Source organism: Salvelinus alpinus, chromosome 11, assembly GCF_045679555.1.
Source record: "Salvelinus alpinus chromosome 11, SLU_Salpinus.1, whole genome shotgun sequence".
Lineage (NCBI taxonomy): Eukaryota > Metazoa > Chordata > Actinopteri > Salmoniformes > Salmonidae > Salvelinus > Salvelinus alpinus.
Genome location: NC_092096.1, coordinates 27,545,481 through 27,562,598, shown reverse-complemented (window position 1 = coordinate 27,562,598; position 17,118 = coordinate 27,545,481). Strand labels below are relative to the sequence as shown.

General features: G+C 46.4%; 1 protein-coding gene across 1 annotated transcript in view; it reads right to left on the bottom strand.

Annotated features, from left to right (window-relative positions):
* The window catches only part of LOC139533840 (uncharacterized), a 29,498-nt gene that overhangs the window by 5,051 nt on the left and 7,329 nt on the right, over window positions 1-17,118 (bottom strand). The window contains exons 3-5 of the mRNA XM_071332279.1: window positions 2,780-2,942; window positions 1,820-2,341; window positions 1,185-1,334 (exon numbers count right to left, since the gene is read on the bottom strand). Coding sequence (XP_071188380.1) covers window positions 1,185-1,334; window positions 1,820-2,341; window positions 2,780-2,942 — 835 coding nt within the window. The remainder of the gene's footprint in view (window positions 1-1,184; window positions 1,335-1,819; window positions 2,342-2,779; window positions 2,943-17,118) is intronic.

Sequence of the window (17,118 nt, the reverse complement as noted above, 5' to 3'; positions counted from 1 at the left end):
GCCCGTCTGGTGTTCAACTTTCCCAAGTTCTCTCACGTCACCCCGCTCCTCCGCTCTCTCCACTGGCTTCCAGTTGAAGCTCGCATCCGCTACAAGACCATGGTGCTTGCCTACGGAGCTGTGAGGGGAACGGCACCTCCGTACCTTCAGGCTCTGATCAGGCCCTACACCCAAACAAGGGCACTGCGTTCATCCACCTCTGGCCTGCTCGCCTCCCTACCTCTGAGGAAGTACAGTTCCCGCTCAGCCCAGTCAAAACTGTTCGCTGCTCTGGCACCCCAATGGTGGAACAAACTCCCTCACGACGCCAGGTCAGCGGAGTCAATCACCACCTTCCGGAGACACCTGAAACCCCACCTCTTTAAGGAATACCTAGGATAGGATAAAGTAATCCTTCTAACCCCCCCCCCCCTTAAAAGAGTTAGATGCACTATTGTAAAGTGGTTGTTCCACTGGATATCATAAGGTGAATGCACCAATTTGTAAGTCGCTCTGGATAAGAGCGTCTGCTAAATGACTTAAATGTAAATGTAAATGTAAAAAGCTTGTGCGAGCAAGGAGGCCTAAAAACCTGACTCAGTTACACCAGCTTTGTCAGGAGGAATGGGCCAAAATTCACCCAACTTATTGTGGGAAGCTCGTGGAAGGCTACGCAAAACATTTGACCCAAGTTAAACAATTGAAAGGCAATGCTACCAAATACTAATTGAGTGTATGTAAACTTCTGACCCACTGGGAATGTGATGAAAGAAATAAAAGCTGAAATAAATACATTTCTACTATTATTCTGACATTTCACATTCTTAAAATAAAGTGGTGATCTTAACTCACCTAAAACAGGGAATTTTTACTAGGATTAAATGTCAGGAATTGTGAAAAACTGAGTTTAAATGTATTTGGCTAAGGTGTATGTAAACTTCCGACTTTAACTGTAGGTACATTGGAACAGTGTTCTTAGCTGGAATTGGAGATTCATACTTGTCAACCACAAATCCTTTGAAAAGCATCTCTTGACCAGATTATTTGGTCACCTTCTCCTGTCCAAATACGGACATGGCAGCAGAGCATGCTTTCTGCTCAAAGTTTTCGGGACCTTTACCCCTGTTATCCTTACACATATGATACAATGGGTTGATACCATAGAGATCTGTTTTCTTATTGTTTCTTTATTTGTTGGTACTTACCTTCAGGGTCAGGGATTAATGTGACCTCTGACCCACCAGAGTAGGAGCCTCCAGGCCCTGAGGCCAATGAGGTGCCAGAGGCCCCAGACTCCCCAGAAGCACCCGATGCCTCCTGGGGGGTAGTGTCAGGAATGAGGTGCAGCTCCTCCTCTTATTAGAGCCAAGGGGAGGGGTTAGGAGATAGGTTAGTGCTTCTCATGGGATGGGATGGACTGTCAATCAACAATCATTCAATCAGACAATCAATCAATCATTCTCAAACATGGTTTGACAGTGGGTTATGTTGACAATGATTAGGAACTTATGGTAAGTAATGCAATGACAATGGTAGGACAATGAGTGACGTTTACAATGACAATGGTAGGACAATGAGTGATGTTTACAATGACAATGATACTGTAAGTGACAAACAATTACACAGGGTTTACAATGACGACAAGTAGCAAATCACAAGAAAGCATTATCAATTCACATTTAACCAGCACAAAGCAGTTAAATGAAATGCATTGAAATCCCATATAGTCTTAGTGTATCAATCAGTGCTTGGAACTGTACTAGGTTCACAAGGCCACTATAGGCCCAACCAACTATCTGTATACTTATACAGTGTAGTCTGTATAAGTATAGGTACTGACCTCCAGATATAATTATTATTCCTGAGTCCCCGGAACCTCCAGAACCTCCGGAACCCCCAGTACTGGAACCCAATATGTCCCCGGAACCCCCTGAGCCTATGAGGGTGCCGGAACCTCCAGAGCCCCGGGAACCAAGATCCCCGGAACCCCCAGAGCCTCCAGAACCAAGATCCCCAGAGCCTCCAGAACCAAGGTCCCCAGAACCCACAGAGCGTCCAGAACCAAGTTCCCCGGAACCCACAGAGCCTCCGGATCCAAGGTCCCCGGAACCCACAGAGTCTCCGGAACCAAGGACCCTGGAACCCCCAGAACCAAGATCCCCAGAACCTGCTGAACTAATTTCCCTGGAACCCCCTGAGCCTCCAGAAACCAAAAGGTCCCCAGAACCGGAAGCCAAAAGGTCTCCGGAACTCCCAGAACCTCCGGAAACCCCAGAGCCACCGGAACCTCCAGAACCCGTGGAACCCCCAAAGTCCCCGGAGACATGAAGAATGTCAATGGGACTCAGGCGCAGCTCCTCCTCTTGTTAGAGACAAGATTAGGTGTTAGAAGAGACAGGTTAGAGCACAGTGGACCATGATTCAGTTTAGGGCTAGTGAGTCATGTTTACAATGATGATTAGGTGACATTACAAAAAGTTAATGAGATTTATGGTTGAGTACCACACATTTAACTAATGTCAGACAGTTAAATGGAACTCATGCATTTGGAAATGACGAAGGATGATTGTAAAAAGGGGTCGATTTGCATGGGTAGGCGTTAAGAGGAAAGGTTGTGTGTTATGTATCACTGTCAGTACTGGACACATACCTTCATCTCCCTGTGTGTATGGGCTCATAGTGTGAGGTGACAGAGTGGATGTGCTGTGGGTGTGTATACAGACCTCCCTGTGTGTATGGGTTCATAGTGTGAGGTGACACGGTGTATGTGCTGTGAGTGTGTGTATGTGTGTATACAGACCTCCCTGTGCGTCGGGGCCCATGAGTACCCCAGACCCCCCTGAGCCTTGGGGGATGAGCTGGGGTCTTAGGGGCAACTCCTCCTCCTCTTCCTCCTCCAGTGATGCAGGGCCCCCAGGGCCAGGGTAGTTATAATCTGGTGGGGCCAGTGTGCCAATCTCTATCTGTGGGAAAGACAGCGACAGAGGGAGTCAATGCTAATGCAGGAGGTGCGCCACCAGAGAGCGCCAGAGACCACCAGAGAGCGCCAGAGACCACCAGAGAGCGCCAGAGACCACAAGAGAGAGCCAGAGAGCGCCAGAGACCACCAGAGACCACCAGAGAGCGCCAGAGAGTGCCAGAGACCACCAGAGAGCGCCAGAGACCACCAGAGAGCGCCAGAGAGCGCCAGAGACCACCAGAGAGCGCCAGAGACCACAAGAGAGAGCCAGAGACCCCCAGAGAGAGCCCGAGACCGCCAGAGAGCACCAGAGAGCGCCAGAGACCACCAGAGACCACCAGAGAGCGCCAGAGACCACCAGAGAGCGCCAGAGAGCGCCAGAGACCACCAGAGACCACCAGAGAGCACCAGAGACCACCAGAGACCGCCAGAGACCACCAAAGACCACCAGAGACCACCAGAGACCACCAAAGACCACCAGAGAGCGCCAGAGACCACCATAGACCACCAGAGAGCGTCAGAGAGAGCCAGAGACCACCAGAGAGTGCCAGAGAACACCAGAGAGCGCCAGAGAGCGCCAGAGACCACCAGAGAGCGCCAGAGACCACCAGAGACCGCCAGAGAGCGCCAGAGACCACCAGAGGGCGCCAGTGAGCGCCAGAGATTACCAGAGAGCAGTAGCCTCACTTACTGAGTAGCAGGAGGCTTCAAAAGCCAACTGTCGCTCATGGACTGGAAGCTCTACGTCTTTTGGTCCAGCCGTGCAGAGTGTGAAGCACTGATTTTGAGTTCAATACCAGTAATCATCTCATCAGTACCAAATTTATGTCACAGGACAACGTTATGTATGACCATGCTGGTAATAAAGGCAATAAAGCTTAACAGCGACCAAACAAGAATGAAATATTTGGATACAACACGAGTAGCTAAAGAGTGCCCAGGAAAAGGACCAGGGACATGAGGACTTCTAGACATCCTGACTTCTACCGTTCAGAGAGAATAGAAGATCCAGAGACAGTTATAGTATCAGTCATTCACAGGTGTAGCTTAACAGGGGCACCTCAGGGCTATGCTGTTTCACCTCTACCATTTATATACAGATGACTGGAGAAGCAACCAGGAACGGAGACACATCATTGTGTATGCAGATGACTCAGTCATGATAAACCTCCTAAATGATCATAACACTGGTAATGGCCAAGTAGTGGAAGACTTGGTGTATTGCTTCATATCTACAGGTGAATGTTGAAAAAACATTGAGGACATGAATATTGATTTGAGGAAGACCCTCAAGGGTTGTCCTCCCCCCAAAAATCCCAGCCAGGAATTGGAAAATGTGGATACAAATACAAATTTCGGACCACAAACTGAGATGAGAGAAGAATACAAGTGCAATCTGGGTAAAGGCACAACAGAAAGTGTTTTTAGTGGGGAAACTCCACCTTCCAACCAAGTAAACAAGACTATTCTCACCCTGTTTTATAGATATTTTATTACAGATTTTTTACTGTTACCACATTCTCCATGGTCTGTTGGTTTGTAAACATAACTGTAAAATGTTTGGTCAAAATTAACAGGATAGTGAGCATCAGTTCAAACATCACAGGTGTGACACAAACCAACTTTTCGCCACTATACAATAGGAACGTCCTCTAAAAATGAAACATCATTTTCATTAAAGGGGAAGTTCAGTATTTTACAATTTAATGTAAGAAACTTCCTCACCCTAAAAGTAGTCTATGGACCAGGGGAAACCATAATCCATGTTTAAAAAAAATAAATGTAAAGACCTTTTCTGTGTGACGAACCATTTGACAACTTGTAAAATACCGAGCTTCCCCTTTAACTGACTGTTGTGGGTCTTCAACTTGGGGACTGCATAACCTGCACAGTAGGCTTACCTATGGCAGTGGTGTCTTGGTAGGATGCTCTGTGACAATTACTTCCTGGGTCAAGTGACAGGATATACTCATAGGGGTCACATTCAGACAGTACATACAAACCCGAAAAATGGAAGAATACGTTGCAAATGGAGAAGTTAGAATTGCTACAGTGTGAAAATGTTGGAAACATGTCAAACCTGACCCAGTTGAGATTGACTATGACAAATTGTAAAGAGGAATTATGCCATTTATGAGCAGTTTGTGTGTTTCATGTGGAATGATGACCACAGCAGGTGTTTGGTTTGTTTAGAAAGCAAATAAACAGTCACACTACATGGTAGTCCTACATCTAAAGAAAATCTCCTAAACTCAGTCACATCTTATCCTGTTGACCTTTCACCTCTCCATGTTCTCACACTCCTCAGAACCCAATGAGGAGTGTGTGTGTGTCAGAATGTCAAAGCATTTCGGCTGAAATTGACCAAACAGACGGCCGAAATATGCAATGTCAAGAGGACATTTTGAAATCCTAATGGCACACTTTCCAGAGGCGGTCTTTGGCTGTAAGAGGACCCCCATAGTATGTTCTGATAGTGCCTCACAGGAAAGCACGACGCACTCATTGTTTTAATACCAGTTATGATATCAACTGCAACTGCATCTATCTACTGTGCTTTAAGCCATACATCTCACCTCCTAAACAGATGAACATAATGCAAAACTTCCAACACAGATACATGTTCCTATGTTATGTAATGTGGAAGGGAGGGGCGAGAACTGTCATTCTTGTTTGTTTGTTTGATGTTATGTCTGGCCTATGTCACCTGACCACAGTGCATTTTCTTGCACGTAAAGCAAATATCTGAAAATCAGACAATAAAGAAATATCTACTCTCAACTAATGTTAAGAATGTGATAGACACTTCAAGGGGTACCTGCCTTCATTGTCCTTGCTATTCAGCAAACCACCATAGTAATGCCATGCAGTTCTTATTATTAGCCACACAGGGGCGCTAAAACCCCACAATGTGCAAAAGGTAATATTTGACTCTCTTACACCCATGGGCTGATTCTATCTTCCAAAAGAGGGAATGGTCCTTGTGGAACCAAGAGACACATGGTAGCTGCAAAAATGCATATTTCACTCCACCAATTTCACTCCACCAATGTTGAGAGAAGCTGTCCATCGACTTTCATTCCAAGTCAGGCAGATTCCTAACCTGAGGTAGCCTGAGACTTACCTAAAGGCAACTTACCACAAAGTGTATGTTGCTGTATAATGAAATTCCTAAAAGTAGATACACATTTATATGCAAGGAAAGGCATGTACAGTAAAATGGGGACGTTTGTAAACGTAGCCACGTAGAACGGCTATGAAATTGAAAATGCACGTCTTGAGAGTTTGGCAGTGGCAGAGTTTACGAGACAACAAGGTAGGCCTTTGAGTAGTCTTGCACAGAGTTAGTTTGCTTGCTGCTGATGCCCCTCCTCCTCCCCCAAAAAGCAAACATCCAAACTCGGGGGAAATGAGAGGCGAAAGCTTGGCTACCCCCAAAAAAAAACAACTCTGGGAAACAACGTGGAAATACAAAATGTGCAGAGAGAGAGTTTTGAAGTTCCATAATGTGAAATAGAGGAGCTGATTTGAGGCATACAGATCACTCTTGCTCACTCACAAACATTATTTTCTGGTCTATCTCACCAATGCATCTCTTTAGAAACTTCACAACTCTAGAGAGATCTTTGCATAATACCATCACTCTTCCAAACCAAGCTGTGACACCCTAAAACACGTCACAAAACCAACCAAGGAATCCCATTTACCACAAAGTCCTAGCCTCACAGAATGGTTTATATGTTAGGTCATTGTCAGAGTGTATACCACATATGATCACCCATTTGGATGTAGTTTATTTGCACAGATAAAACCAGTAAGTTAAAACAATGTGCAGGAAGCGGCTAAATGGGTTAGTCTAGGAGTCTTCTAGTTGTCAGACAATATCAGGCTTGTTTAGGACCATACAATGGAACCCAAAACCGGCAAATGGAATGAATAACTTTAGAATATGTGTATTGGTACTCCATGCACATAGGAGTGAAGTGGTATGTTGGAAAGTGCTTCTTTACATATAAACAAGAATTTTAAACAAATACAGTGCATTCGGGAAGTATTCGTACCCCTTCCGTTGTTTCACAGTTTGTTACGTTACAGCCCTATTCTAAAAAAATTCTCATCTATCTATACACAATACCCCATAATGATTTTATTTTGGGGGGTGTGGAATTTTTAGCAAATGTATAATTAAAAAAAATCTGAAAATACCTTATTTACATAAGTATTCAGACCCTTTGCTACGAGACTCGAAATTGAGCTCAGGTGCAACCTGTTTCCATTGATCATCCTTTGAGATGTTTCTACAATTTGATTGGAGTCCACCTGTGGTAAATTCAATTGATTGGACATGATTTGGAAAGGCACACACCTGTCTATATAAGGTCCCACAGTTGACAGTGTATGTCATAGCAAAAACCAAGCCATGATGTCGAAGGAATTGTCCATAGAGCTCCGAGACAGGATTGTGTCACGGCACAGATCTTGGAAGGGTACCAAAAAATGTCTGCAGCATTGAAGGTCCCCAAGAATACAGTGGCCTCCATCATTCTTAAATGGGAGAAGTTTGGAACCACCAAGACTCTTCCTAGAGCTGGCCAAACTGAGCAATCGGGGGAGAAGGGCCTTGGTCAGGGAGGTGACTAAGAATCCGATGGTCACTCTGACAGAACTCCAGAGTTCCTCTGTGGAGATGGGAGAACAACCACCAATCACCAATCAGGCCTTTATGGTAGTGGCCAGACGGAAGCCACTTCTCAGTAAAAGGTACATGACAACCCTCTTGGAGTTTGTCAAAAGGGACCTGAAGACTCTCAGACCATGAGAAACAACATTCTCTGGTCTGATGAAACCAAGAATGAACTATTTGGCCTGAATGCCAAGCGTCAATACTGGAGGAAACCTGGCACCATCCCTACGTTGAAGCATGGTGGTGGCAGCATCATGCTGTGGGGATGTTTTTCAGTGTCAGTGACTGGGAGACTAGTCAGGATTGAGGGAAAGATGAATGGAGAAAAGTACAGAGAGATCCTTGATGACAACCTGCTCCAGAGCGCTCAGGACCTCAGACAGACGCATGGTTTCACCTTCCAACAGGACAACAACCCTAAGCACACTGCCAAGACAACGCGGGAGTGGCTTCGGAACAAGTCTCTGAATGTCCTTGAGTGGCCCAGCTAAAGCCCGGACCTGAACCCGATCGAACATCTCTGGAGAGACCTGAAAATAGCTGTGCAGCAACGCTCCCCATCCAACCTGACAGAGCTTGAGACGATCTTCAGAGAAGAATGGGAGAAACTCCCCAAATACAGGTGTGCCAAGCTTGTAGCGTCATACCCAAGAAGACCCGAGGCTGTAATCACTGACAAAGGTGCTTCAACAAAGTATTGAGTAAAGGGTCTGAATACTTATCTAAATGTGATAATTATATATTTTTAATAAGTTAGCAAAAAATTATAAAAACCTGTTTTTGCTTTGTCATTATGGGGAATTGTGTGTAGATTCATGAGGAAAAAACTATTTAATCCATTTTAGAATAAGGCCATAACATAACAAAATGTGGAAAAAGTCAAGGGGTCTGATTACTTTCCGAACGCACTGTATGGGTTCAATGGCAGGCATATGGGACTGTACACACATGTACATCTGTATACATACGTTCCATCTGCCTTTGTGTAATGTTCTGTGTGTCTTTTTCAGGGCCCACTGCCCCTCTCTACAAAGGCCAACTTCGCTCAATGATGTCTTCATGATAACACAAGATACATTGCAGCCACACTGCAAAACATGTCAATCTTACGTAGATTTTTCTGTTGTATTGAGATAAGGAAGAAAAACATGACTTGTTTTGAGTTTCTCTCACTCACCCAGAAAATGCATTTACTTTTTTTGGTTGATTTTGCTTCCCCAGGAAATACAAGATAATTCAGACTTGTTTCAATCCTGCCAGTGCACTAAAATAATTTACCTTGGTAAGACATCAAGTTAATGCATTCTAATGGTAAGAAATACAATATCTAGGTAAGATCAAAACATTTTGCAGAGCGCTTGTTTACAATATGTTGTCCATTGAAAGGCTTTCTGCTATAAAGCTTGGTGACCTAGTTACACGTGATGAAGGACTTAAACACTTGCTTAGCTCCCTGGGCTCACGTTTAGGGTTTAGCTAAGTGGGCTAATAGGGACTTGTGGTGCCCAGATGACCAGGGTTCAGCATGCGTGACCTATAAGTTGATGAAAACACTAATCCCTGTCCATGTGCAGCAACTGCCAATCACAAGGTCATAAGTCACCTGAGCGATCAGAGGTACACGTCTGTTTGTTTTCAAAGCAACAGCACAGACTTTAATTTGAGAAATAGTCGAAACAATGGCAAAGTTGTCATGTTTTATGATATAATAAATAAAATGCATATGCAATGATTGTATTTTAAATTACTTCTGGATCTTACGTGGAATTGCAGTACAGATCAGACCGCTAAAATATTTAAAAAGTAAAATTTGAGATGAGCTTGATTTAACTTGAAATTGAACTTTTGGGACTATTCTATTTGTTATATTGTAACGGAAAAACTAAATGAAGTGCAGCTCAAGTATTTGAAAGTATTTTCCATACCTGGCTGTATTTGACCCAGGTCTGGTATTAACATCTTTAAGGACACCACTAGAGGCTAATAACAATCAGATATAAACAGAATAAAGCTACGGATTTTTACTACATAACTTCACTTGTTTTCCAGGAGTGGCCCCTAGCACCGTCTCTAAAGCTGCTATTCTGAAGCTGCTTAGAGGTACCATTTAAATAGACCAAAGAGAGCATTACAAGCTTCTATTTGCATGTTGCTGATGCAATGTGACCTGTGACCTATTCACAACAGACACATACTTTACAGTGCTCTAAACCAAGTCAGCTCCTGTTCTAGAAGTGTCTGCAAAGAGCTTTAAATGCACCAGATCAGTAACTCTGGCCTTGGATTACAGTTTACAGGAGAAAGGTTTGACGCTTCTTAGGGTTAGGGTTAGAGGAGCTGCAGAATAAAGAAAGGCAACAGAGAGCTGGAAAGAGAAAGCAGAGATCATCATTGAGTCTCCTCTGACTTGGTGAGGGAGGACTCCTTCCAGTCTGCATGATCCCCTACATCCTTATTCCTAAATCTGCCCTCTCACGCTTCAGTAGCCTACTGTATCAAGGGTAAGCGCTGCCACACACTAACAAATATTCTATAATCTCACTGAAAATGTTAATCATGTGAGAGCGATCTAGAATATATTTTCCCCAGCACACACACCACTGAAGAGAAGGTCTGAAGGGAACTGCTGGAGTTTTTCCTGTCTTCTTTCTACACTATTGTCAAGGGTTTGTTTTCTACTGTATCAGTTTCTCTTTACCCTGAATCATTCCAAGGCTTTTGGATTACATGCACTATACTCCATCTGTCCTGTTTATACTGAGAAGAAGAGTTTGAATTTGGACAATGTAAATGAGATGTAATTAGCTGTAATTGCTAGAAATTAAATTTGGTAATTTAACAGATGTGATTATCCAAAACAATACACACACACACACACACACACACACACACACACACACACACACACACACACACACACACACACACACACACACACACACACACACACACACACACACACACACACACACACACACACACACACACACACACACACACACACACACACACACACACTATGCATTAACATCACCTTCCTCCATCAAACTGAGCCATTAGAACATTCTCTGAGATTGCACATTGATACACCAGCAGACTAATGAAAGACTACAACATTGTTTTGTACACAGATCCCTCATGTCATAATAGCCAAATGTGCATTGGATTGTGACTTGGATGGTGGCATACCACATCGGGTTCAGTTTAAATGGTTTGGCTCAAGGGGAACTAGTCGAAAATCTGTTTAGCCTCATGCCAGCCTGACATCGTTTTGGCATCCTGTCTTTGTTACAAAAGAAAATAAACAGGAACATTGGCTGAAATGGGCTGTTTTAGTGTTCTCTGTCCAAACCTGCATTGCAGACTAGTTGCATCACATCCAACTTGGGCCGTTGAAGGCTACTTCTGGCATGGGCATCGCTCTCTCTGCTCACTCTCCTCTTTCCGCCATTTTGGACTTATTTGGGTGCTTTTTATTGTTCAGATTGTTTAATGTCCGACAGAACCCTCTGGCCCACTTGAAACCCTTTGGGTTCTGGCTAGCACAGAGCAGTTTGGCCCATTTTAGCATGCCGATGTCAGACCTGGGCCAAATATGGGTTAGAAATGAACTTAACAACAAGGGCTATAATATCCTTTGCCACATAGGCCATCAGTATCTACAGGCTACTGTAGAAGGTACTAACACCTCTCACAAACAGCAACGCCACTCACAAACAGCAACGCCCCTCATTTACTTTGACCCATACTTGCCATACTAGTTCCATGTCTAATCTAGCTACATTCCTATCCTAACTGTATCCCTTCCCCAGCCCTTTATGAATACATTGTATGCATGTGAGTTGAAAGGCTCGAACCCTGCAGCTGTATTTATTTATTTAATTTTTATTTAACATTTATTTAACTAGGCAAGTCAGTTAAGAACAAATTCTTATTTACAATGACGGCCTACTCCGGCCAAACCCGGACGACGCTGGGCCAACTGTGCGCCGCCATATGGGACTCCCAATCATGGCCGGATATGATACAGCTGTATTGCTCAATGCATACATTTCAATCTACCCCCCCCCCCCCCCCCACCCCCCCAGACCCAACACACAAGCACAATATTTTCATGCATGTTTTTCTTCTCCCCACAGGCAATTTGAAATATTCTGAAAAATGGCCGGTTTGACAGTAAATCAGATGTCTCGTTTTGTAACATTGATAAATAACTGATCTAACAGACACATAGGCATAAATATCCAGGTGGTAACGGCAGGCTATAGGGCCTGCCCCCTATTGTGGATGAAGGGTTTGACCATGCAAAAGGGCATCATGATGAACTTGGTAATAAACCCAGAACCAACCAAGTAGTAATCCCAAAGCGGGGAAAGATACACCTGCTTTCAGAGTGAGATTGAGTACTTGAGTCTGACAATTGCATTGTATGCAAGGCTTTTGGATCCTATGGACTATACTCCATCTGTCCTCTTTATATTGAGAAGAAGAGTTTTAATTGGGCCAATGTAAATTAGATTTAATTAGATGTAATTGCTTGAAATAAAAATGTGGTAATTTAACAAGTGATTATCCGAAGCAACACACATACACACACGCCCACACGCACACGCACACACGCCCACATGCACACACACTCTGCATTAACATCACCTTCCTCCATCAAACTGAGCCATTAGAACATTCTCTGAGATCACGTAATCTGCAAAACTCATCAAATTTGAATCACTCTCATTAGAGAAAAAAAAGTTATGATATCATATACACATTGATAAACCAACACACTAATGCAAGACTAGAGTATTGTTTGTAGTCTACAATCTAATCACAAAGGGGGGGAATACACCTGCTTTCAGAGGGAGATTGAGTACCTGACTCTCTTTTCGACATAGATGAATAAAATGTCATTGTATGCATTATTCTCTGTCTGAAGGCAGCAAACAGGGCAGGGCTTTCTCCTATAGAGCTCCATTTTTATGGAATGGTCTGCCTACCCATGTGAGAGACGCAGACTCGGTCTCAACCTTTAAGTCTTTACTGAAGACTCATCTCTTCAGTAGGTCATATGATTGAGTGTAGTCTGGCCCAGGAGTGTGAAGGGGAACGGAAAGGCTCTGGAGCAACGAACCGGCTGAGTCACTAGCTTACTGGTGCTCTTCCATGCCGTCCCTAGGAGGGGTGCGTCACTTGAGTGGGTTGAGTCACTGACGTGATCTTCCTGTCTGGGTTGTGCCGTGGCGGAGATCTTTGTGGGCTATACTCGGCCTTGTCTCAGGATGGTAAGTTGGTGGTTGAAGATATCCCTCTAGTGGTGTGGGGGCTGTGCTTTGGCAAAGTGGGTGGGGTTATATCCTGCCTGTTTGGCCCTGTCTGGGGGTATCATCGGATGGGGCCACAGTGTCTCCTGACCCCTCCTGTCTCAGCCTCCAGTATTTATGCTGCAGTAGTTTATGTGTTGGGGGGCTAGGGTCAATCTGTTATATCTGGAGTACTTCTCCTGTGTTATCCGGTGTCCTGTGTGAATTTAAGTATGCTCTCTCTAATTCTCTCTTTCTCTCTTTCTTTCTCTCTCTCGGAGGACCTGAGCTCTAGGACCATGCCTCAGGACTACCTGGCATGATGACTCCTTGCTGTCCCCAGTCCACCTGGCCGTGCTGCTGCTCCAGTTTCAACTGTTCTGCCTGCGGCTATGGAACCCTGACCTGTTCACCGGACGTGCTACCTGTCCCAGACCTGCTGTTTTCAACTCTCTAGAGACAGCAGGAGCGGTAGAGATACTCTTAATGATCGGCTATGAAAAGACAACTGACATTTACTCCTGAGGTGCTGACTTGTTGCACCCTCAACAACTACTGTGATTATTATTATTTGACCATGCTGGTCATTTATGAACATTTGAACATCTTGGCCATGTTCTGTTATAATCTCCACCCGGCACAGCCAGAAGAGGACTGGCCACCCCTCATAGCCTGGTTCCTCTCTAGGTTTCTTCCTTGGTTTTGGCCTTTCTAGGGAGTTTTTCCTAGCCGCCGTGCTTCTACACCTGCATTGCTTGCTGTTTGGGGTTTTAGGCTGGGTTACTGTACAGCACTTTGAGATATCAGCTGATGTAAGAAGGGCTATATAAATACATTTGATTTGATTGTAGCTGAGGAAAAATGTTCACTGAGCCCATCAAGTCATGTCTACAGACATAGCAACTGCAGTATTTGACTCCGAATGCTACACGGCTGTAATAGCCCTAGATGTAATCTAATAATCAGAGTTGAGAAGCATGGAACCTCTAATCTCACCCAACTCAAAACTCAACTTCTCCCTTCAACCATTGCTCTTCATAGAAGAGTTAATTAGATGTCTCTCAAAAATGTTCAAGACTCCCTAGTTTCAGTCCATGCATACAGTACAATCCATCAGTGCCAATCAATCTTTGAGTGGGAGTGAACGAGTGCAGTTTGGAGAGAAGGGGGAGGAAAGGGATACATGGAATTGGGCCAATGTCACGACTTCAGCCGAAGTTGGCTCCCCTGCCTGTTCGGGCGGTGCTCGGAGGTCATCGTCACCGGCCTACTAGCCACCACCGATCCCTTTTTCGTTGTCTGTTTGTTTTGTCTTATTAGTTGCACCTGTGTCTATTTGTGTGCTTGATGGGCTTCCTTATTTAAAGTACGTTTACCCGCCCTTGTTTTGTGCGGGATTATTCTTGTGTTACGTGTGTGCGTCATTTAGGTGTGTTCGTGTTCTAGACCTGGTACCCTGTGTTGTGGGTGGTCCATTTATTTCCGCGCCCTGTGTTGTGGGCTTGCTTTTGTACCGTATTAAAGTGCACTTTTCCCTGTGGAACTCTCTGCTCTCTGCACCTGATTCTTCCTCACACACCTAGTCCCGCGTGACAGCCAAAGTGACAAGTGTTGAAAACTACAGTCAGCTATGAGCATTCAAACTAATAAGCAGGAAACTTTTGAGGTTCTATCTGACATTTTGGTCAAAAAAAATTATATTCACAAAGAGTTGCTCTTTAAGTGGTCTTTCACAAGTAAATTTACAATATAATACAAAAATCTGAAAGTTCTATCAGCGCAAACAGCTGTTCATTTGGTGCTATAAAGTTCAATATGCAATCCAATCACACAATGCTGGGTTGTCAATCAAAAATAATTGTATGTGACTGTATACTTATTGAGTCTGTAACGATCGTCTAATTCCTCCTCCTCGGATGAGGAAGAGGAGTAAGGGTCGGACCAAAATGCAGTGGTGAAGGTAGACATAATGATTTATTAAACAAAACCGAAAACACGAAGAACACTAGAGAATTACAAAAACAATAAACGACGTAGACAGACCTGGACTTGAGAACTTACATATAACGAAGAACGCACGAACAGGAACAGACTACATACACGAACGACAAAACGAAACAGTCCCGTGTGGTAGACATATACGGACACAGGAGACAACCACCCACAAACAAACAGTGAGAACACCCTACCTTAATATGGTTCTCAATCAGAGGAAACGTCAAACACCTGCCTCTAATTGAGAACCATATCAGGCAACACATTAACCCCAACATAGAAACACAAAACATAGACTACCCACCCAGCTCACGTCCTGACCAACTAAACAAAGTTAAACAAAGGAAAAATAAGGTCAGGAACGTGACATAACCCCCCCCCTTAAGGTGCGAACTCCGGGCGCACCAGCATAAAGTCTAGGGGAGGGTCTGGGTGGGCGTTTGTCCACGGTGGCGGCTCTGGCGCTGGTCGTGGTCCCCAACCCACCATAGTCACTACCCGCTTTCGTAGCCTCCTCAAAATGACCACCCTCCAAATTAACCCCACTAGATTAAGGGGCAGCACCGGACTAAGGGGCAACTCCGGAATGAGGGGCATCTCCGGAATGAGGGGCATCTCCGGAATGAGGGGCATCTCCGGAATGAGGGACGGATCCTGGCTGGCTGGCTCTGGCGGATCCTGGCTGGCTGGCTCTGGCGGATCCTGGCTGGCTGGCTCTGGCGGATCCTGGCTGGCTGGCTCTGGCGGATCCTGGCTGGCTGGCTCTGGCGGATCCTGGCTGGCTGGCTCTGGCGGATCCTGGCTGGCTGGCTCTGGCGGATCCTGGCTGGACGGCTCTGGCGGATCCTGGCTGGACGGCTCTAGCTGCTCATGGCTGGCTGACGGCTCTGGCTGCTCATGGCTGGCTGACGGCACTGGCTGCTCATGGCTGGCTGACGGCTCTGGCTGCTCATGGCTGGCTGGCGGCTCTGGCTGCTCATGGCTGGCTGGCGGCTCTGGCTGCTCATGGCTGGCTGGCGGCTCTGGCTGCTCATGGCTGGCTGGCGGCTCTGGCTGCTCATGGCTGGCTGGCGGCTCTGGCTGCTCATGGCTGGCTGGCGGCTCTGGCTGCTCATGGCTGGCGGAAGGCTCTGGCTGCTCATGGCTGGCGGAAGGCTCTGGCTGCTCATGGCTGGCGGAAGGCTCTGGCTGATCCTGTCTGGCGGAAGGCTCTGGCTGATCCTGTCTGGCGGAAGGCTCTGGCTGATCCTGTCTGGCGGAAGGCTCTGGCTGATCCTGTCTGGCGGAAGGCTCTGGCTGATCCTGTCTGGCGGAAGGCTCTAGCGGCTCCTGTCTGGCGGAAGGCTCTAGCGGCTCCTGTCTGGCGGAAGGCTCTAGCAGCTCCTGTCTGGCGGAAGGCTCTAGCGGCTCCTGTCTGGCGGACGGCTCTGAAGGCTCAGTACAGACGGGCGGCTTTGCAGGCTCAGTACAGACGGGCGGCTTTGAAGGCTCGGGACAGACGGGCAGCTCTGACGGCTCGGGACAGACGGGCAGCTCTGACGGCTCGGGACAGACGGGCAGCTCTGACGGCTCGGGACAGACGGGCAGCTCTGACGGCTCGGGACAGACGGGCAGCTCTGACGGCTCGGGACAGACGGGCAGCTCTGACGGCTCGGGACAGACGGGCAGCTCTGACGGCTCGGAACAGACGGGCAGCTCTGACGGTTCGGGACAGACGGGCAGCTCTGACGGCGCTTGGCAGACAGACAGCTCTGGCCGGCTGAGGCGCACTGTATGCCTGGTGCGTGGTGCCGGAACTGGAGGTACCGGGCTAAGGACACGCACCTTCAGGCTAGTGCGGGGAACAGCAACAGGGCACACTGGACTCTCAAGGCGTACTATAGGCCTGGTGCGTGGTACCGGCACTGGTGGTACCGGGCTGAGGGCACGCACATCAGGGCGAGTACGGGGAGAAGGAACAGTGCGTACAGGACTCTGGAGACGCACAGGAGGCTTGGTGCGTGGTGTAGGCACTGGTGGTACTGGGCTGGAGACACGTACCACAGGGCTAGTGCGTGGAGGAGGAACAGGGCTCTGGCTGGAGACGCACAGGAAACCTGGTGCGTGGTGTAGGCACTGGTGGTACTGGGCTGGGGCAGGGAGGTGGCGCCGGAAATACCGGACCGTGCAGGCGTACTGGCTCCCTTGAGCATTGAGCCTGCCCA